This window comes from Mobula hypostoma, chromosome 4 (assembly GCF_963921235.1).
Source record: "Mobula hypostoma chromosome 4, sMobHyp1.1, whole genome shotgun sequence".
Lineage (NCBI taxonomy): Eukaryota > Metazoa > Chordata > Chondrichthyes > Myliobatiformes > Myliobatidae > Mobula > Mobula hypostoma.
The window spans coordinates 70,718,083-70,741,953 of record NC_086100.1 but is presented as its reverse complement, the minus strand read 5'-3'; the positions used below and the strand labels follow the sequence as shown (position 1 = coordinate 70,741,953).

Below are 23,871 nucleotides of genomic sequence, written 5' to 3'. Positions count from 1 at the left end.
TTGTCAAAGGCCTTACTAAAGTCCATGTATACAATCTCTACTACCCTACTTCCATTTTTCCCCTTAGTTATGTTTTCAGAAACTTCAAAAGATTTATCAGACATGACCTCTCATACCGTTTATTCATGATTTAGGCCTTTATTATCCAAGTGATGGTAGATCTTGTCCCTCAGAATTCCCTCCACTAACTTACCTACAACTGAAGTCAGGCTCATTGGCCTGTTATTTCCTGGCTTATCCTTGTAACCCTTTTTGAACAATGAAACAATATTATCCATCTTCCGGCCTTCTGCAACTTCACCTGTGACCAATGATAAAGCAAAATCTCTCGGACCTCTGTTTTCTTCTCTGCCCTTGGTCAGGCCTGAGGGATTTGCTCACTTTAATGTCTTTCAAGGCTGCAAATACCTCCTTCCTCAAAATAAGCATATCATCCAAGATCTCACTACTTTTTAACTCTTCCTTAATTCCTTGACATTCAAAATATTCTCTTTAGTACGTACTGTGGAACAATAAACATTAGAAATATCAGCCATCTCCTATGGCTCCAGACAGAGTTTGCCCAATCTTTAAGTTGCCTAGTTTCTCCCATGTCACTCTTTTAATATTAATACAACTGAAGAACTTCTTGTCTGGCAAATCCATCATCCATCTCATGCCCTCTTTTCCCTCCTGATTCCCTCTTAAGCCTGGTCTTAAACATTATATATAGATTGCTAGCTTGTTAACTCTCATCAGCCAGAGTTTCCTGAACTTGGCATTTCTACCTTTCACCCTAACAGGGAAATGCTGCTCCTTGACTGTTAATATAACCCTTATAAAAGCCTCCTACTTTCAAACTGTTGCTTTGCTTAGATTCAGCCTAATGCCCTCAAAGTTGGTTTTGCTCCAGTTTAGGAATAAAACTTGAGGATGTATTCTATCTTTTTCCATTTTAAAACTAATAGAATTGTTGGTCACTGGTCCTAAAGTGCTTCCCAAATGCCACTGTAGTTAGTTGGTCTACCTAAGAGTTCTAGTATTGTACCTTCCAAGTAGGTTCCTCTATAAATTTTGTGAAATTTAATTTAACTATCTTGGATGCACCACACAATTCTACCTCATAGAGACCCTTTGAAATCAGGCCCAGACAATACTGAGAAAACTGAAATCTCCCACAGATTTCCTTACTATTCTCTCAATTCTGTGCACTCTTGACACATCTTCTCCTCAAGTTCCTGCTGACTATTTGGGTGGGGGTCTGTAATACGGCCCTGCCAAGGTGGCCATCCCCTTATTCCTAAATTCTAACCAAATGGCCCCATTAGATGATCCCTCAATAAAATCCTCTCTGAGGACTGTTGTTGCTGTATGTTCCCCCTTATTAAAATTCCTCTTTCACCCCCACATACACTCTTTCCTGTTCCTCAGTAATACTCTCTAATGTACTCCTGACTTTTCACTGATTTTTCTCCCTCAAGTCACATCCCTCTTCCAATCTAGTTTAAGCCATCCCTTGTGACAATAGCAAGCTTCCCATTAGGAATCTGGTCCTTCTTTGCTTCAAGTGCAACAAATCCCATTTATAAAAGGTGGCCTTTACCCCAGAAGAGATCCAAGTGTTCCAAGAAGCTGAATCCCTGCCAGCTCTCCAGCCACAAATTCATCGGGCTTACTTTTCTATGCCTGGATTGTAGTATTTGGCACCTAAAATTTCTTCCCCATAGAAAGTTATGTAAATAGTTTTAAATGCAGGACCTCAAGGATAGTAATCTGGAGATCACTATCCTAGAGGTCCTGCATTTTTAATTTCTAGCCTAACTCCCTATACTCATTCTATATTATCTCATCCTTGCTCATCTGTACAATGACTTGTGGCTATTTGCCAACCCCTCCCCACCAAGGATTTTCAGCAACTGTTCAGACAGCCTTGACCCTCATCTACTGAAGGCGGCAAAACATCACCTTGGCATCTCTTCTGTGGTCATAGCCTCCTGTCCGTCTTCCTTTCCACTGAGTGTCCTATCACTTGGCCTGTCGAACTGTACCTTTTCCCTCTGAGCCTCAGAGCTTACAACAGTACCAGAGACTTGACTACTACGGCTAGCCCCTGAAAGTGCATTCCCCCTCTCCCCTCAACAGTTTCTGAAGAGGGTCACCTGTTTGTAAGGGGAATGGACACAGGGGAACCCTGCACTGACTGCCTACTACACTTTATTCCAATAGTGGTCACTGACACTCTGCAAAGAGAGCTCTTATGGGATGTCCTCCTTAGGTTTGGCTGTCCCAATAAATTTGTTAACATCCTCCGCCAGTTCCATGATGGGATGACTGCTCGGGTGACCATAGGAGGACAAGAGTCTGAGCCCTTACTTGTATGCACAGGGCTGAGGCTGGGGTGTGTACTAGCACCAGTGCTCTTTAACATCTTCTTCTTGTGTGTTACCAAGCTTCTCCACAATGAGATTGAAGCATTGTGGCAGTGGACGTCTGATTAGATGGCAACCTCTTTGATATCAGGAGTCTCCACGCAACCACCAAACTCCATAGAGAGTGGGTCCTGGAGCTGCAGTATGCAGACGTCTGTGCTCTTGTGGCCCATACTCCGGAGGATCTTCAGACCGTCTTTGCTGTGGCGGTGAGAGCATACAGCAGGATGGGGCTGACCGTCAATACCACCAAGACAGAAGTGGTTTGCCAATGGAGTACCAGTGTCCCACCCACTCTACCTGCCTTCTCTGTTGGTGATGCAAAGCTGTCAGTAGTGCCATCTTTCAAATATCTGGGGAGCATTCTCTCTGAGGATAGCGGCATTGACTACGACATCCAGAGCCCCATTAAACAGGCATCAGCTGCCTTTGGGAGACATCAACGTAGAGCCTTTCAGAACAGGAGCCTTTGTCCCTCCACAAAGGTCGCTGTATACCAAGTGGTCTGTGTCACTACCCTCCTTTATAGCTGTGAAGCTTGGGTAACCTACAGCCATCACATCAAGTCCTTGGAGCACTTCCACATAAGCTGCCTCCAGTGCATCCTGGGAATTACCTGGCGTGAGCGGGTGCCTCACACTGAAATACTTGTAAAGACCAACTGCAGGAGTATTGAGGCCATGATCACCCAGCGTCAGCTGCAGTGACTGGGGCACGTGATAAGGATGCCCCCATGTCGGCTACCTCGCAGAGTGTTATACGGCCAGCTACATCATGGTCAACGCTCAGCTGGAGGGCCGAAGAAGCGCTATAAGGATCAGATGAAGAATGCTTTAAGGAAGTGCAAGATCAGACCCGAAGACATGGAGGAGGTTGCTGCTGACTGTAACACTTGGCAACAGCTGTGTAGGGACGGGGTTTGTATTCTGGAGATGGACGGAACAACCAGAAGACAGCAGAAGAGAGCCAGGAGAAATGCAGCCATGGTTGCCACCACCACCACATATACATGTCCCACCTGCAATAGAGCTTGTGGGTCCAGGATAGGACTGTATAGTCATCAAAGATCTCACCGTTAAAGGAGTGGACGTCGTCATCGGATTTTGATGGACAATCGAAGAAGGTCACCCATCTATCTGAAGCCTGTCCTTTGGTATGATTACTTCGCTGAAACTCATTTACAAAGCCCTCAGCCTCTCAGATGGGCCTGAGTACATCCCCCTACACCTCCATTTTACCTAGTCTGTCAGGAGCTGCAGCTGGGTGCACTCCCCACAGTTGAAGTTGCCATGGAGATAATGAGGTTTCTTGACTTCCCACATCTCACAGAAGGAGCATGCCACTGCCCTAACTATTATCCTGTCATAATGAATCAAGGCCTAAGGGCTAACAACAAAATAAATACCTGCCTGTTTCTTCTTGCTAAAGGCTTTTTAAAGAGCTGCTCTCACTCCCAATACCTTGGAACACATCCTCTGTCCCTTTATGTCAAACCCACTTGAGTCCAAGTTTCGATTGAAGTATAATGTATTTTGTATTCAAATGCCATTTTTAAAGCAATAATGCAAAAATTAACACAAATATTCCAAACCATTTTAATGACAGAGAGCCAAACATCCAAAACTAACTGATGTTTTGGGCCGAAATACTTTGGGCCGAAAGAGTCTCGGCTCTAAACATCGAATGTTGACTCTTTTCCATAGACGCTGCCTGGCCTGCTGAGTTCCTGCAGCATCTTGTGTGTGTTGCTTGGATTTCCAGCATCTGCAGATTTCCTTGTGTTTATGACCCAAAACTAATATTGTTAGTTGTGGTAAGTACACAAAATATTATTGATTGCCTATATCTCTGACCATGTTTGATATGCACGTGTCAAAATCCTCCTGGTCTGCCAGCATGCTCTCAGCTCACAATGGTGCTAATAATTTAGCCGTTTTTGATGCAAGCCAATGAACACAATCCCATTGTCTTGACGTTTGACTCTTACATATGCAATATCTTTGTCTGTAGAGCAGCCTATGCTTTCAATTTCAATTTACTGTAATTTCCAATAAAAAAAAATCTGAAGACTAATTGCAAGCTTCTTGAACTTATTTATATTTACAGAACTGAAGCCTGGTTCTTGTTTGAATTAAAATCTGCTGCATTGACGTAACTCCAGAATACTCCTAACAACTTATGTATCAGTCGGCATTATTAATGAAAATGTAAGCACTGTACTGTACACATTTGTGACACGCATATATGATCTTAGAAATGAGATGCACATTAAGGTAAATTGTATTCAGTACTGTTCCAGTTCCTTGATGGGCAGGATGTCAACAAGAATATGATTGCATAAAGCAGATATAAATTTTTGTTCATGTTGCATAAAAATAATTACAAATTAGTCAAATGTCTAGGCACCCTTTCGATAACTCTTTCTACTCTCTACTGTTCCACTACTCATTTGTGTACGAAGGGTAATTAAACCATGTGGGCATGGAAGGTAATGATGGAATTGCTTAGGTGACATAAGCACCATGGTTTGATAACTATTATAAATTTCAAAGCTCCTGATATGTCTTTGAATTACCTTTAAAGATCAAGTTCCATGGTGCAATGCATTGCAATTGATGAAGAGCATTTTGACATTTAGATGACAATTCCACAAAGGTCCTTTGTGGGAGCATGATGAAAATATTGCCATTCCACTTTAACGCTCTTATTGCTTTAAGTCATTGTGGAATTCCAACACCCTCTCTCCCCCTCCTCAAAATGAAACATACTCAAGGAGTGGAGCTTCTGCCTTTAAAATGAAATACTTATATTTTTGCATGAGTGCCACCAAGCCATTTTGGAGCAGAAATCCAGACGAGTTTTCCTTCAAGTAGCAGCAACTTTTTTTGGTCAAGAATATAAAAGCACTTAATGTTGCAGTGAGAAAAATAGGAAAGTGATCTTGGTCACAGAAATTGGTTTGCAAATCGCACACCTGCCAGATTCAGGAAAACTTAGTACCCTATAACCATCAGGCTCCTGAACAGGCGTGGATAACTTCAATCAACACTACTCTGAGTTGGTTCTATGACCTACACATTCACATTCAAAGACCCTGCAACTCATGTTCTTAGTACTTTTTTTATTTGCACAGTTTGTTTTTTTTTGAACATTGATTGATTGTTAGTCTTTGCTAATGTAAACATTTTTGTCTATTGTATTTTTTTGCTGTAAATGCCTCTAAGAAAATGAATCCTAAGGTAGAATGTGGTAATATATACATATTTTGATAATAAATATACACTGAACGGCTTTAATTTCTCATGAACTATTTCATTTGAAGAGAGGTAGAGCAGTAGGAACAGTACATGAACTATGGAACGGAATCGCCAAGGTTGTAAGTTTTGCAAATGCGTGAGTTATTAGAGCATTGTGCAAAAACCTAATCGAGGCTCTGCAAATTTGCAGAGCTTTAATTGCACTGAGGCACAAGTCGGTGTGCATCTCTTGAAAGGAGAATTCACTTGAAGCTATTGGGTGCAAAGACATTCATTTTCAATCAATCCTTTCTTGTGGGTATGCGATGCTTGTAACTGACGTGCATTTCTGAAATGCATCATGTGTAGTTGCTATTCTTCACAGAAGTGTATGCCATTTTTAGTTCTAGTTCTACAGTTGTTAAATTAAATTAAAGCCTGACTCACTATCATTAATGATCTACCCACAAAGGCATTTCAACGCCTCAGTGTAACGTACTATTCATTCCTAAATTCAGATTGCAACACTAATTGGGACAAAATTTAAATTACCACAGGATAAACTGATTTAGATCTGTGCTTATGTTTAGAGGAAAAAGACCAAGTACTCTGAACTGACAACTGAAGCTGCCCAGAATGGCTGGAAGACCAAGATTTTCCCTGTAGAAGTGGGATGCAGGGGATTCGTTGCTACATCTACAATCAGTCTATTGAAGAAGATGGGGGTGAGGGACACTCCCTCCAACAAGCAATCAAGTCCTTGTCAAATGCAGCAGAAGAAAGTAGCAATTGGATTTGGATTAAAAGGAAAGACAACAATTGGGCTGCAAGATGAAGACAGGAGGGTATGGAACTGAGGGGGGTGTATGTGGGACACCAGGTAGCACCGTTGAGCCCTCTGGAGACGACGTGGGCTTATCAACGAAACATCAAGGAAGGAGGGTGCCCACCTGATGACCCCGATGATGTACCTACCCTCCCTCCTTGTCACCACTCCAAACCCACTGCCAACATCGAGAGTGCCAACTTACCATAGGGATTGAAACATCAAGTCCTAGTAGCTCTACTTTACTAAATGAGAGAAGGGATCATTGAAATATACAAAATACTTACAAGTCTTAAGACTCCTGCAGTATTAACATCCTGCTTGGGTTGGGTTACTAGAATTGTGGAGCTCTTCTCAATGACGACTCAGCCATTCAAAACGAATCAAGATATTTCTTTGAAAATTTATTGTCCAAAAGGTTGTCTGTGCTTAAATGGCAAGTGTATTTTAGATTGAGAGACTTTTGGGTATTAATGGATATGAGATCAGTGCATCAAAACAATGCTTAGGTAAAATATCATCAATTATTTTTATTAAAACCCTATCCAAGGCAAGGGGCCAAATTCTTACATAATGTGTGTCCATAGTTTCCTGCCGACATTTCTTGGATCATCTGGATCACCACTGTATTTCAAAATGTTTCGGGATTATATGAACAATGCCTTCCTTTGCCTATTTCCACATGCAACTGTGAATGAATGCTCTTGGATAAAAGTTACCATTGTTAAACAATTGCTGTTAATTACAATTTGTCATTTACAGTTGCAAAACCTCTAGGGTTTGGAAAGCATTTATCAATCAAAGATGACCTTTTAATATCTCTTATAACTTTTCGATGCTACTAGTAAGACCAGCATTTTAATGCCTGTCTTTTCTCTCCTTGGAAACGATGATGAGCCACCATCTGAGTCCCTACACTCCTCCTAGTAAGGTACTCCCACAGTGCTGCTGTAAAAGAAATCCCGGGATGCCTCTAAAGTTTTCCCACTATCAAAATTGTGTGAGACTTTGAGCTGAAGATGTTCCCATACACCTGTTGACTGAGGTCATGGGTTTGAGAAGTGATTTTGGAGTAGTCTAGTAAGTAATGGCACTGCATATTTTAGTAGGTACACCACAACAACAGTATACATACTGAGGAGGAATGAAGTTTGAATTAGTGAATGGATTGCTAATAAACTGAGCTACCCTTTCCTATGTTTGTCTTGTTGGCACTGCACTCATCCAGCTGAATGGTTTGCTCCACTACACTATTACCATGCCTTGTAGACAGTGGAAAAGCTTTAGAGTTGGGAGCCAAAACAGGGGATAGCAGACTTTCATGAGGGTAACCGCAATTTATCGACAATGGCAGATTAATGTCATGAGACAGCAGGAGCAAATTTTACTTACTGCTAATTAACTCAGGGCCAAATGTTCAGACTTCACCTCATTATCAGAGGATCTACAAATTGAAGAGAACATTCTGTAATCACCAGTAAGCATTGATAATGCTGGTTGGGGTGCGTGAGGGGAGGGTGGTGTAAGTGAATTACTTCCTGAAGTTTAACGTGCAGTTATTTTAAGTTTCTGGGGAAAATGCTGAACATGCCACAGCCTTCATTCATTTATGTGAAGTTGTGGTTGTGGTAAAAGCTATCTGGGTCACTTCAAATTGTGTATATATTTTAAGTGAATGGCTATAATAATTAAGTCCAGACTGCAGGTTCTGGACCAGGAGACTGCAAAATACAGGCATGATCAGATTCAAGTATTCAAGCAGGTGATGTCATTGTAACTATTTAAATTACATTGAATCACCTGCTGTTAACTTTAATCTTCAAAGTATAAAAATCTGATGTACTTTGAAGTTGGGAGATGACTAAGAGAATGCCTTCTTGTCATGATGAACAAAGTCTTATCACCAGCTTCAGTGTCTCTCTGGTGATCCAGATCACAGTCAGAAGTCATATGGCTTACTCTTTGCTCCCTTTCCTGATGGATCCATTCCCATGGGCAGTGGCAGAAAGGATGAATGAAAGACTATCATGGAGGCAAGAAGGTAAATGTATGGTCTGGGACATGAACAGTGTTTGTGGCCACCTACTGCCCTAATTGAGTTCTATTGCATCCCCACACTATTTTACCCCTACCTTCTCAGCTGGTGTACAAACTATAACCCAACTCATGAAGAGGGATCGCCACCCATTCAGAAGATTCACTTAGGCAATATTACTATTTATCTTAAAAATAGCTCATGAACAAAGACCATGGAATTGTTTTTGAATTGTTAGAGATAGAGTCAGAAATATAACATAGATACAGGTCCTTTGGCTCAATAAGTACACGCTGATCTGTTGCCCACTCAGCTACTCAAGTTTCCTGCATTCACCACATATTGTTCAAATTTCTCCCCTTCATACACCTATGCAGATGCCTCCTGAATGATGCAATTGTATTTGCCTCAACCACTTTCTCGGGCAGCTCAATCTATATATTCACCACCCACTGCTTGAAACAGTTGTCCCTCAGGTCCCTTTTAAATTGTTTCACTCTCTCTCTCTGTATCTATCTCCCCTAGTTTTGGACTCCCCACCCTAGAGGGAAAAAAAATTACCATCTACCTTATCTATGCCTCTCAATTTTTAAATACTCTTATAAAGGTCACCTCTCATACCCCTACATTCCAAGAAATAAAGACCAGCCTGGTTAACCACCACCTATAAATCAGGTCCTTTAGTCCTGGCAACATTGTGCTTTTGTTTTTCCCTGGACTTTTTCCAGTTTAGCCGTATCTTTCCTATAACAGGACAACCAAAACTGACAATACAACAAGTACACTCTCACTAACAAATCATACAAGTGCAACATAACATCCCAACTCCTATACTCAGTAGCCTGACTGATGAAGGCCCGTGTGCTAAATGTCTTTCGCCACTGTGGCACTACTTTTAACAAACTTTGCACTTGGTACTTCTAGGTCCCTGATTTGTTACAATTCTTAGAGCCCTACCATTTATATACAAGTCTTGCACGGGTTTGGCTTTCCAAGAATCTGTCACCTCACACTTAACTGCATTGGAAGCCATTTGTCACACATCAGCCCACTTTGCTAAATGATCTCTCCCCCTCCCCCACCTCCCATAATCTACCCAATATGAATCTACATTAACTTTCTTCACTATCATCACCCATTTCTAAAGATCAGAAATATTTAAACTGCATAAAGGCACCTTTGACACTACCAAGGTTGTTATAGCTGTTCCTGGGACAGGGTCTCAGGATAGTTCCCCCCCCACCCCCACACTTGAGGGTTTGCTAGAAAGCAGGGTCTGTCCTTCTTTAGGAATAGGTGTGGTAAAGCATTGTTATTGGAAAATACAGAAGGCAGCTAATAAAAATCAAGCTCAGTTAACTATTTTGCAGTGTTTCTAATGTCAGGAATGTGTGTGCACTGATCTTTACAGGGATTTGCAGAGTTTAAGGCTATTTCTTGCACCCAAGTATTTGTGAGTTAACTCTATTAACATACTGAAGTGACAGCTGATATCTTATACTCCATTCTGCTTAATTCTGTTAAGATTATTTCGATAGGCTCAGGGATTCCACACTATTTTAATTATTTAAGTGGACGAATGATTAACACTAATTGTGGGGTCCTGGTTTTGAGAATGTTACGTCTCGCGGCGTCACTTGACCAAACCACCTGTGTTCTCTTGGAACTCTTATGAATAAACTTTGGTCACTGTCTCTACATCGGGCCTGTCCTTTCTTTCTCCGCACTTGGGTTCCGACATTGCCAGCACACATCTTGACAGAAGGAGTAAGGAAACCAAAGGAAGGTGATGGGCAGGTGGAGAGAAGAGAAGGAGTGAGACGGTAACCAGAATGTAGAATGGAAAAAGAGATAAGGAGGGAAGGGAAGGAGACGGGGAGGTGGGGGCGAGAAATTACTAGACGTCAGAGAAATCAATATTCATGCCATCAGGTTGGAGGCTATTCAAATTGAATACGTAGTGTTACTCCTCAAACCTGAGTTTGGCCTCATCATAGCAGTTGAAGAGGCAATGGACTGGCATGTCAGAATGGGAATGGGAAGTCAAATTGAACTAGGAGATCCTGCCTTTTGTAGCGGACGGAGTGAAGGTACTTGGAAATGCTCAGTGCTCATTATTCATAGTGCAATGATCTATTAGAAACATTGACATACATTCAAACTGTGCATTTCATCTCATTGTTAGTGGAAAGAGGTTGTAATATATACCTTCTTTCAGGATCTGGGCATCAATGGTAAGGCCAGAATTTTCTTCCCCTCTTCCTTGGAAGGTGATTGTGAAATGTCTTTTTGGTATTCTTCTTGTGAAGGCACTCCACCCTACCACTGAGCAATTCATTCTGTGGTCTGGGCCCAGTGATGAAATAGTGGGACTATCTTTCCAAGTGAGATGATGCATAACTTGAAGGAAGATCTGCATCTGATGTTACCTACCTTGTTCGCTTTCTTCACAACTTTCTAGTGGGGTCTCCGTATCCATTCTGCCACCCTATCAGCCTCCACTTTAAATAAACCCCATTACTAGGCCTCCACAGCCATGTATGGCAATGAATTCCAAAGATTCACCACCATCTAGCTAGCGGCATCCTCCTCATCTCTGTTCTAAAGTGACACCCTTCTCTTCTGAAGCAGTGCCCTGTGGTCCTGGACTCCCCCACTATAGAAAGCATCCTCTCTGTGACTGTTAAATTGAAACTCCAATTTCAATTGCTAAAATCACCTTATCTCAATTGAAAAGCTGTAGTTGATTGTTTATTGTTATCTTTGTGTTGAAGTACAAAACATCATGTCAGTAGAGTAAGATTCACTTGGGCTCTCTCTCTTGAAGGTTTGCGGTGTGAATAAAGACTTTCATACCTCCTGTTTACAGCTTCTCTGTTTTGGTCAGTCACACCATGTCCTCCCTGCAACCAGCTGATTTTCCTTGGAGTGCTCTGGTTTCATTGCAGATTATTTGATCACTGTAAAATACACCTGAGCTATAGAACCTGGGGAAGGGAAGTCAATTAAATGCTTAAACTTTGTTTATTGAACTGTAGGAAGCAATGTGGGCATTGGGAGAAATATTGCAGAAACTTTCCTCAGAAGGACATATTCACTTATTTATTGTATTTATGTATTGAGATACAGAGTGGAACAGGCCCTTCTGGCTCATTGAGCCATGCTGCCCAGCAACCCCAGCTTTAACCCTCCCCTCATCACATGACAATTCACAATGACCAATTTGCCTACCAACCGTTCGTCTTTAGACTGTGGGAGGAAACCAGGGCACCTAAAGGAAGCCCCCGCTGTCACAGGGAAAATGCACAAACTTCTTACAAAACCTGCAAAGTATATTGTTAGTTCACTGGTCCAAACAACAAACTGGAAACAGAGATTGGAGCCAGTAAATGAGGCTTTGGTGCCTGCTCTGCTGCAAAATTCTAATTTAGCAATATGTTAGTACAAAAGAACAACAGCATCACTGAACAACAACAAATTCCAGATCATTTGAAATGTAAAACAACCCATGATCTGACGTCAACTCCCTTTTCTAATTACTGGTCAGGGCAGAAAGAAAATTGAACCTGCTGTTTATGGAGAGCATTTCCATGATGTTTTGACAAGTATGACCTTTAATTTACAGGAAGTGGTTTCTGACATGATCTGTATTTTAAATGGCTGTTACCAGAAGCAGAGACCAGCTCACTGGTTATGGTTAGCAGAATTATGCTTCTAGCTACACTCCCCAGAGCAGTTGTTGCTTCAGTGAGTTTCAGCATCTCCATTTGTGATTTTCTGGAAATGATTAATCAGATTATTATGAATATGGCTTTGTAAATGTCGCATTAGATTTCGCCAATGCTTATTGTACGTTTGATCTACAGTCTTGAGACGACTCATCCAATGAATTTAAGTAAATTCAGCATTATGATTAACTGTGCGTTTTGTTTTATTGCAGTGAAATAGAGCATTACTGTGCTTGGATGTTAACATTGAATATTATGTTCTGACAGAAACTTCTTTCTGTGTGGTTTATGTTATAAGAAAATGAAAAAAGAGGGCAACACGGTATCGTGGCAGTTAGTGTAATGCTTTACTGTGCCAACGACCTGGGTTCAATTCCCGCTGCTGTCTGTAAGGAGTTTGCAAGTTCTCTGCGTGAACATGTAGGTCTTCTCTAGATCCTCAATTTCTTCCTACATTCCAAAGGAGTAAAATTTAGTAGGTTAATGGACATAATTGGGTGGTGCAGGCTCATTACCATGTTGTATCGCTAAATTTTAAAAAGTGAAAAATCTAAGCTAGGAAATTTGAGGTTGTTAGGGATTCAGGAGTTATGGAATTTTGAAAATAGCAGATATTAAGTCAAACAAGAACCAGTCTTCAGTTCTTAATGTAAATTGAAAGCAGTAATCAGGTTGAAGGTAAAACGATGGGTTTGCAAATGGCACTGTCTGCAGAGCACATAATGTTGGCGTGCAATGTAAAACAGAGGGCATATTAATTGGTCTACATCAAAAAAGGCAACAATGGCCAAGTTATTTTGCACCATAGCAACAGTTCAAGGAACCTTGCACACCATACTGATATCATTTCACACATTAAACATGGTCAAAGGTCAAAGTAAAATTTATTATCGGGGTGCATACATGTCACCACATACAACCGTGAGATTTTTTTTCCTCAACAAAAATCACAAGGTGCTCTAAACAATTAATGTGTCGTTAAACAAAAATTAACCAATTCATGTGCTCTTAAGAACCACGAGTCCTATGCTCTCAGCTCCCCACACAAGCCCAAAGAGCTCTTTACACCTCCTCTTTCTTCTATGGTCCTCTGCTGTCTCCTATCAGATTCCTTCTTTAGCCCTTTGACTCTCCCACCTATATGCTCATAGCTTCTTCCTTCATTCTCTCTCACCTGGTCCCATCTGTGATCTGTCAGCTTGTATTCTGTCCCATCCCACAACTTGCTTTTTCTGGCTTCTGCATCCCTCCTTTCCAGTCATGATGAAGAGTCTCAGCCTGAAAGGTTAACTGTTTATCCCCTTCCATCAACACTGCCTGATTTGCTGAATTCCTGCTGAATTTCATGTGTATTGCACTGAACCCATATTTAGTTTCCATCAAACACTGGTGCAGAGTTAGGCAATCTGGCCCATCGACTCTGCTCTGCTATTCCATCTTGGCTGATTTATTATCCCTCTCAACCCCATTCCCCTGCCTTCTCCCCATAACATTTGATGCCCTGCTAATTAAGGACCAGTCAACCTCCACTTTAAATATACCAAATGACTTGGCCTCCACGGCCAACAGTAACAATGAATTCCACAGATTCACCACCCACTGCCTAAAGAAATTCATCATCTCTGTTCAGCATGGATGTCCTTCTATTCTGGACCGCTTACAACAGAGATGAGGAGGAATTTCTTTAGCCAGAGAGTCCTGAGTCTGTGGAAGGTTGTGGTGAAGCTGGTGAAGATTCTCCCACTATTCGAAATGCTCTCTTCATGTCCACTCTATCTAAGACTTTCAATATTTGATAAGTTTCAATAAGATCTCTACACGGTAATTTATTTGCCACTTCTTTGCCCATTCTCACAATCTGTCCAAGTCCTTCTGCTTCCTGCGTCTGCGCCTATCTTTCTGTCATTTGCAAACCTGGCCACAAAGCCATCAATACCACTGTCCAGATCACTGATGGAGGTACTAAACAGTTCTGTTACTACTAAGCCTTGGGGAAACAAGTTCTTCTCTTGGAACAGGAATAATTGAAATTCTCAATTTTGGACTGTTGTAGAGGCTGAGTTATTGAACTTTTAGGTATCAGACAGAAACATGGAGATGACGCCAAGAAGGAGTGTGGAGAGACTGTATAGGCTGGGTTTTATTTTCCTTTGAGTGGAAGCAGTGACATGATAAATATAAGCATAGAAAATTTAAAAACTGTCCATTATGATGGTGTCTAAAACAAAGGGCCATCGAGTTAAGCTGAGAAGTAAAGCATTTAAAGGGTATCTGAGGGGGAATTTGGTAAATAACTTTATATTAATGTATTTGTGCTAAGGACAGTGGAAGAAGTAGTGCAGGGGTAAACAATAACAAAATACAGAATAAATAGTTACAATTATAGAGGTAGTGCAAGCAGACAATAAGGTGTAAGGTCATAACAAGGTAGACTGCAAGATCAAGAGTCACTCCTATTGTAATAGGAACTATTCAAGTCTTATAAACAGCAGGATAGCTGTCCTTAGGTTTCAAGGTACATGTTTACAGGTGTTGTATCTCTGTCTCAGAAAGAGATGATGTCCAGGGTGGGTGCCATCTTTGATTATGTTACCTGCTTTACTGAAGCAGTGAAAAACGTAGATAGAGTCCTTGTAGGGGAGGCTGGTTTTGTGACATGCTGAGCTGTACCAATTCTTTTTAGTTTCCTGCAGTCATGGGCAAAGCAGTTGCCACAAGAAGCCATAATGCATTTGAATATGATGCTGTCAATAGTGCTTCAGTTAAAAATTGGTGAGGGTCGGAGTGGTTATGCCAAATTTCTTTAGCTTGTTGACCTTTGTTGGCCGTGGCATCAATGTGGTTGGACCCGAGCATATTGGTAATGTTCACTCCTAGGAACTTGAAGCTTTCAATCCTCTCAACCTCAGTGCCACAGTTATAAGCAAGAGGTTGTGCACAACCCCTCCCCCTTCCTGAAGTCAATGACCAGCTCTTTCGTTTTGCTAACATGGAGGGACTTTTCCCCCATACAGTGTGCAGTTCAAGTCTGAAATCCCACTGCCTCACTCTTTGTTCCCCTCCGCAGAGTTGCTGGAGGCAGATACTCTTATGAAAATTAAGAAGCATCTATCTTAGTACCTGAATCACCAAGACATACTAGCCTATAGACCTCAAACAGGTAAGTGGGATTAGCGTAACAACATGGACAACATTGACATGATAGCAAAGCAAATTTAAGACTTAATAGATTCCTACTTTAATTTCTTAAGTTCTTGCGTTATTACCATTTCAGATATTTGAATTTCCCAAGACAGAATGACTACGCAACATAAAGTACTTTTCATCACGTTCTCGTTGTATCTCTCAGCCAAGTGCTTTCCCTCATATTTAACCTTTCTAAATTTTTCAAGATCTTGTACACTTCGATCAAATCTTCCCTCAGCCTCCATTATTGCAATGATTTTCAGGAAAATTATATCAGTGAATGGCACATGTTATGTATAGTAACTGTCAACTTCCTTTTGTGACCAATGTGTAGAATGTGATATGACTTTTAATACACTGTCGTAACAAGCACTGCACTCAATTAAGTGCTAAAATCGATTGATTGATTAAAAATAGTCTTTGGTTGAAGCACCAACTTGGTTATTTTCCTTACTAAATGTCAATTTGAAAAATCAACATATGTTTTATTGCAAATTAATTTAACTTCAAGTTTAATTATCATTCAACAATATATGAATACAGCCAAACAAAACAGTGTTCTTCCAGGGCCAAGGTGCAAAGCACAGGACCAACAGTGACACAGCAGCACATTGCTCCATGATTGAAAGGTTGTCAAACATACTACAGCTGCCTCATGATGGAATACCAGCCATGATCTTAACCATGCTGCACAGTACGCCTAAACAGTGCAAACAAATGCGAATTAAGAGTGTATCCAAAACTTAATTTTTCTTATGACACCACAACTCACCCAAACTGCACAATCTGTGTCACCTGCGATCAAATCTGAGGACCTTACAGTGCCCTTATTAGCCACAGCAGACTTGGAGTCGAAGCAATTTTTCTCAACACAGAAGGCCTATAATAATGACACAATGACCACTAAAACAGGTGGTCACCCTGTGAGGATAGTGGTGGACTTAAATGTTGATTAATTGTTGATGGACCTTATATATATATATATATATATATATATATATATGTGCAATTCTTAGCAGAACTGTGCTTTGTAAACTGTAGCCTTATGCTCTGTGGAGCTCCTTCAGACTCTGATCAACTCTTGTCTGCAATAGAAACATAGAAAACCTACAGCATAATACAGGCCCTTCAGCCTAGAAAACTGTGCCAAACATGTCCTTACCTTAGAAACTACCTAGGCTTACACATAGCTCTCTATTGTTCTAAGCTCCATGTACCTATCCAGGAGTCTCCTAAAAGACCCTATAGTTTCCGCCTCCACCACCACAGCCGGCAGCCCATTCCACAAACTCACCACTCTCTGTGTAAAAAACTTAACCCTGACATCTCCTCTGTACCTGCTTCCAAGCACCTTAAAACAATTCCCTCTCATGCTAGCCATTTCAGCCCTGGGAAAAGGCCTCTGACTATCCACATGATCAATGCCTCTCATCATCTTGTACACCTCTATCAAGTCACCTCTCATCCTCCATCACTCCAAGGAGAAAAGGCCGAGTTCACTCAACTTATTCTCATAAGGCATGCTCCCCAATCCAGGCAACATCCTTGTAAATCTCCTCTGCACCTTTTCTATGGTTTCCATGTCCTTCCTACAGTGAGGTGACCAGAACTGAGCACAGTACTCCAAGTGGGTTCTGACCAGGCTCCTAAATTCAATTCCACGATTGATGAAGGCCAATACACTGTACACCTTCTTAACCACAGAGTCAACCTGCGCAGCAGCTTTGAGTGTCCTATGGACTCGGACCCCAAGATCTCTCTGATCCTCCACACTGCCAAGAGTCTTACCATTAATGCTATGTTCTGCCATCATATTTGACCTACCAAAATGAACCACCTCACACTTATCTGGGTTGAACTCCATCTGCCACTTCTCAGCCCAGTTTTGCGTCCTATCAATGCCCTGCTGTAACCTCTGACAGCCTCCACACTATCCACAACACCCCCTACCTTTGTGTCATCAGCAAATTTACTAACTCATCCCTTCACTTCCTCATCCAGATCATTTATAAAATCACGAAGACTAGGGGCCCCAGATTAGATCCCTGAGGCACACCACTGGTCACCGACCTCCATGCAGAATATGACCCATCTACAACCACTCTTTGCCTTCTGTGAGCAAGCCAGTTCTAGATCCACAAAGCAATGTCCCCTTGGATCCATCCCAATCAGGCTCACAAGGCATGACCTGCTTTTGATAAAGCCATGCTGTCTATTTCTAATCATATTATGCCTTCCTAAATGTTCATAAATCCTGCCTCTCAGGATCTTCTCCATCAGCTTACCAACCACTGAAGCAAGACTCACCGGTCTATAATTTCCTGGGCTATCTCTACTCCCTTTCTTGAACAAGGGAACAGCATCCACAGCCCTCCAATCCTCCGGAACCTCTCCCGTCCTCATTGACGATGCAAAGATCATTGCCAGAGGCTCAGCAATCTCCTCCCTCACTTCCCACAGTAGCCTGGGGTACATCCCGTCCAGTCCCAGTGACTTATCCATCTTGACGCTTTCCCAAAGCTTCAGCACATCCAATTGCTTAATATTTATATGCTCAAGCTTTTCAGTCCACTGTAAGTCATCTCTACCATCGCCAAGATCCTTTTCCGTAGTGAATACTGAAACAAAGTGTTCATTAAGTACCTCTACTATCTCCTCTGGTTCAATACACACTTTCTACTATCACACTTGATTGGTCCTATTCTCTCACATCTTATCCTCTGGAATAAAGATCTGACACAGAACTGTGAATGATGGTGTGCTACACTAGATGGCCATGGTTGATGGAAAGAGATTTGCAAAGTACGCTACATGTTGTCCAGTTGGCAATATTTAGAGTGACATATAGGACCTGTATTAATATTAGTCAGCAATCCACAACACTTCATTTTAGATAATACCATTTCCCTACACCTTTTTAGATGGCTCCTGATGAAGGAGCTTTGCAAGTTTTAAAGGATAAGGTTTTGGAGGACTAACTTAGTGACTAACCGGCAAGATTGATGATGTACAAAGTGAGCAAGATGCTATGACTATGTAGTGACCCTGAACTGAACTGTGTATGGTGACCAGGGGTTTACAGCAAAAAATAAGAAATACCATAGAATTTATGAAAAAGTATATATAAACATAAATTGACATAAAGCCAGTATTCAAAAGAAGACAAACTGTGCAAATAAAAAAGAATACTGAGAGCATGAGTTATACAAACCTTGAAAGTGAGCGTGTAAGTTACAGAATCAGTTCAGAGTTGAGGTGAGTTAAGTTATCTTCATAAGTTCAGGCACCTTGTGGTTGAAGGATAACAATGGTTTCTGAGGAAGGGTTTGGTCTCTTCTGTCCACCTGCAAAACCTTTGCAAACAAGACGGATGAGCTAATTTTTATGGCACTTATACCCATACCTTACATACACTGTGTATACCTATATATTATATACACAATAAACTTGAACTTAAAATCACGGTAATTAAGAAAACCTACACCTCAGGGACTGCAGCGGTTCAAGAAGGCAGCTCATCACCACCTTCTCAAGGACAACGAGGAATGGGCAATAAATGTCGACTTAGCTGGCGACGCCCACATCCCGTAAATGAATAAATGAAAAAAAAGATCGGTTCAATTTACAGTTGATATGCATGTACTGTATTTAAGCTTATATTATGCAATAAACATGGTTAATTATTTACTAATATTTTAAGAGGTAGGCTGGTTAGGTTTGCATATATCTTTCAAGAACCGTGTCAAATGAGGTAGGACTTTGAATACATAGTTGTATCCACTGCAGTTAATTATGCTTGCTACTAATAAAGGAGAACTGGTTAGAAGATCCAATTTCATTGCTTTAAATAGCAATCCGATGAACTTATAGATACTGTAGATGGGGAAAAACAGACCTTTTGTAAGATATTCTGTAAGACAATTATGATTGATTATTGAAAGAAGCCATTTGCTGAACTATAAGATAACAGGTTATGATGTAGATATGGATGATTCCAGTTAATTGGGACACATCAAAACTAGTACATTTTGGCCCAATTAAGCAACTGGCCCAATTAGCTGATGTTTCATGGAAATAGTTAAAAAGGTATAAAAAAGACAAACTACAATTTAACTGAGTAGCAAATTATTATGAATTTAAATGAAAAAAGAACAAATTAGAATATTATCAATGCTACTACAGTACTATAAAACTGTGTATTAATTCCTAATAGTTCTTGACGGAAGAATTTGGCTGTACGCTGCCATGTATGTGGTGTCGAGGAAAGGGCAGCACCTCTGCTGAAGGGGCTTGTCATGGCTATTCTGGGGCAGCTCACTCACCTTTGGTCCCCACTGGGCACTCAGCTCTCATTTGTTACTCCATGTAGTTTGCATGCAACAGTGTCCACACCCTGGTAAACCACTTTGACAGGCAGGCTAAACCAGGTGAGGGTAGCTAACAGGCCTCATATATTGGTGAAATAGGGTCATGCCTATCCTAGCATGTGAAATTAGCTCCTGTGGACTAGATGGATGAAATCAACAATGAGATCCAGTGGCCAACAAGGTAGTTTTGCAATGGTTCATGAAGAGTGAAGGGCATGACAAGGTACAATGAAGTTATGGTCATCCTTTGCCGCCAAGGAAGACCCCAGTTTGTGACAACTACTCATACCACTGGACCCGGACTTCTGAGATCGAGCAAGTGGAACTGTTCCAGTTCAAAGGCTTTTCTTCTTTAAAAATTCTCCCACACAGGTTTCACTGTCATCTTCAGATATGATGAACAACCCACATGCTGCCGTGTTCTTTTGTTTGACCTGTAAATGAATAGAATTAGCATAGACAACTAGCACAGATAACGGGCTTACCATCCTTTCGATGTTTGCAACCTCCAAATCTTCATTTTCATTGTAATATTCATGATGATTGGTGATACCTTCAAATTTTTCATCGTTCTTAACTTGATGAAGTAGTGAAATCATTTCATTTTCACTCCCTGCTGTTTCCGGCGTCTCCAAGCCTAAATACTTGAAACTACAGGGAGCAAAATAATTCTAAATTTTCTCACTGCTTATTTCTTGCCAACTATCAGTGACAAAAATTATTGCTATTTTAACACAAACACACAGAAATTGTGCTATTTATATCCATTCATTCTAAGTACAATGTAGTGTCTAAAGACCACACAAGTTTATGTGACTGACAAGTAAATGGCATGGTGATCCAACTAAACAAAGGGAATTCTGGATATTTTCTTGATTAGATTTTGTTCTTTAGGTATTGTCTCAAATAAGCAACTGCCCTGATTAACCGATGGACAAATGAATCAGAATCCGTTGTATTTCAGTAGATGCTGTTATTACATGGTCTTGTATTTAGAACTCTCATTGAGCCTACACCATTGTTTCTGGTCATCAATTCAACCGTGCTCTGAGTATTCCGATTTCATTTAAAGAATTGCAAAGGTGCTTTTCTTTTCCCATTGCCTTTCACTCTGAAAGTTACATTAAAGTGGAGTGACTTTGGGGTCAAGCGTAAATATAGTAATCATCTCCTAAGTAATTTTCCCTAAAATCAATTATGCTAAATCACTATTTGTTCTATATTTTAATTCAGAATATCTTAAACAGGGTTATTTCATTTGAAAATATTGCTGTAGGATATTTAATATTTACTTGATCATAAACAAACTGAAATGATATTTGCAACAGAACGCTGAGGTATTCCCCAATCATGAGAACAGCATTTTTCTGTTCCACAGTCCTTTGCTAGGTTTGATTATGAAATACTTTGCGATGTGGAGACATTATCACTCTATTTCTAAAACACAGGATGTGGTCGCTGCCATAAGCTGGTATGAAAAGATGGAATATGATGACCAACTGAAGAAAACCTCCGTGGGTCTTGGTAATTTTGTTGCTGTACAGCTATTACTGAAGTAATTCAACAATAGTCTTTATTTCTTAAACTGAGAGCAATAAAAATAACCTCTTCTGCTTCTCTGACTCCTAGCAAAAGTGTCCTGTTTTAATGTAAAGGAACATCTGAAGACAGAAATGTGCTCTCCCAGCAACATCACGGAAGATGGATTTATAAAGGCATTCCAGTACGTGTTGCACATCCCTACTTTCAGCCTGGGACTGATCATCAATTCAGTAGCACTCTGGATACTCCACTTCAGGTTGAAGAATTGGACAGAGAGTGTGATCTATATGACAAACCTGATATTGTCTGATATCCTGGTGCTTTTCTCTCTGCCTTTCAAAATGCACGCCTACCAGAAGGAAGAAGCCTGGCTCCTCGGTACACGCTTCTGTCAGTTTGTGGAATCCCTCTACTTTGTCAACACCTATGGGAGCATCCTATTAATCATGCTGATATCTCTGGATCGTTACATTGCTATGAAGCACCCCTTTCTGGCCAGAACCCTCAGATCCCCAAAGAAAGCAATGATTGCCTGCACTGTTCTGTGGCTCGGTGTCTGGTCTGCAAGTATTCCAAATTACTTGCAAATAGAAAACGGTCAACACTGCTTTAAGGATTTTGCAGAGTTTTGGCACCCTGGCATAATTCCTCTGAGTATGATCATTGTATTTTTAGTTGCTGCATCTGTTGTGATTTTCTGCAGTGCTCAAATTATAAGAACACTGCAAAGAATAGATGAAGAGCAGGATGACATCGACACCAAGACATCAAGGAAAGTAATCTCTTCCAATTTGGTCACCTTCCTTCTCTGCTTTACTCCGTATCATCTAGCTCTTTTCCTGTACCTTTTGGCAAGAAATTCCTTCATTCAAAAATTTGACCTTAAGTCACTGAGGGTGTTTCTCCAGATTTGCCAGTGCTTTGCAACAACAAACTGTTGTCTGGATGCAATGTATTTCTATTTGATCATTAAGAAGTTCTGGAAATCAAAAAATGAAGAGCTAAAATGAAATTTTTTCCATCATTTGTGGTTAGCTTTAAGAATTCAATTTATCTTTAACTCAGTTATTTGAAAACTTGTTGATTATCTGCTCGCATTAGTAGTATGAAGGAAAATATGTAGTAAAAGCTTCTTAATTTCTTCAATTCTATTATGAAATATAGTCCGTCGTACATGTCCTGATGACACCATGTCAATAAGATGGTGTTCAAATGGGGAGGAAATTGGATAATGATATTAGTGAGATCAAATTGCAGTTTCTTCATTTTTATTTCTATCTAATGTATATAAACTGGAGGAGTGGCCAATTCATTTATGGCATTAATTGAAATAATTAGATATGTATGCCTAAGCTGTATATATTTTAAGGCAATTATGAAAATGAATAATTCAGATAAACAGACAGCTTGTGTGTCTGCTTGTAATATATATATATATATAGATATATAGATATATATATATATACAGTATTGTTGTGTTTGGTCTTGTCAAGGAAAGTTACACTGATTGTTAAGTGTAGGCATTCATTACCAATCATCTAAGGAGGTTTAAGAAAGCTCCTGGAATATTTAATATAAACCCCCAAAGTGGTTAGCACATAAACAATTCACTGGCTTAAATTTTGCAATATTGAAATAAATTGAGAATATAGAAGATTTTCAACCTCAAAAGAATAGGAAATCAAAATGACACATTTTATTTCAAAGAAAATAGTTAGCCTGAAATTAGAGGGGAGCTGGGGATTTACCTGGCATCTGGAGAGGCCTGCCAATATTTGTCCCCTTATTCTGTATAAATTATATTTTTTCAATTTGTTCCTGTGTTAGGTGAACATAATTAATTAGGTGCTAATTAAATGCAGCACATGATAAAATGTGCCGGATTGTACATTTGCCTGACAAATGCACCTAACTGCGAGAAATTCAAGCAACTCAAAGGTTCACTATATAGTTTCAAACAGTTCCGTTAACTTTAGTTTCATAACTCTTCCAGTTACACAACTCTGTCATTTACTTCCACAACTTACAAAACCTAAAGCTAAAGGATGGATCACAAGAATATTTACTTTCCTCTGTGTTGTGTCTAAACCATAAACATGACGGAGGAACAGAAATGAAGTAATGAGGAGAAGAAAGGTAGTGAGAAATTAAAAAAAATTTGTTTGCTTATTGATAGAAAATTATTCTAATTCCCTTTCACAACTACCTTCATAATTTTGGATTAATTCAGATCTCATTTTAAAGTTCCTGCTATTGCCTAAGGCCCCTACCCTCTTTGAAGGTGTTGTCACATTGTGGATGGATCTCTCATGCAATTTCTACAACATTTATTTCGCAATGCAGTGTGAAGTAGGCCTTAGCATCCCCACATCCCCATTTAACCCTAACATAATCACGGGACAGTTTACAATGACCAATTAACCATCTTTGGACTGTGGGAAGAAACCAGAGGACCCAGACAAAACCCAGATATTCCAGGGGGGAGGGGGCATACAGAGTCTCGGCGCCAGAACTGAACTCTGAATTTTGGAACATCCAGAGGT

At 40.4% G+C, this 23,871-nt stretch overlaps 1 protein-coding gene across 1 annotated transcript; it reads left to right on the top strand.

Annotated features, from left to right (window-relative positions):
- The first annotated feature begins 21,255 nt into the window (after positions 1-21,255).
- Positions 21,256-22,567, top strand: LOC134344819 (G-protein coupled receptor 55-like). Its single transcript, XM_063044926.1, has 2 exons — positions 21,256-21,310; positions 21,416-22,567. The coding sequence occupies exons 1-2, from the start codon at positions 21,268-21,270 to the stop codon at positions 22,336-22,338; spliced, it is 966 nt and encodes a 321-aa protein (XP_062900996.1). The 5' UTR covers positions 21,256-21,267; the 3' UTR covers positions 22,339-22,567.
- The last annotated feature ends 1,304 nt before the right edge of the window (positions 22,568-23,871 follow it).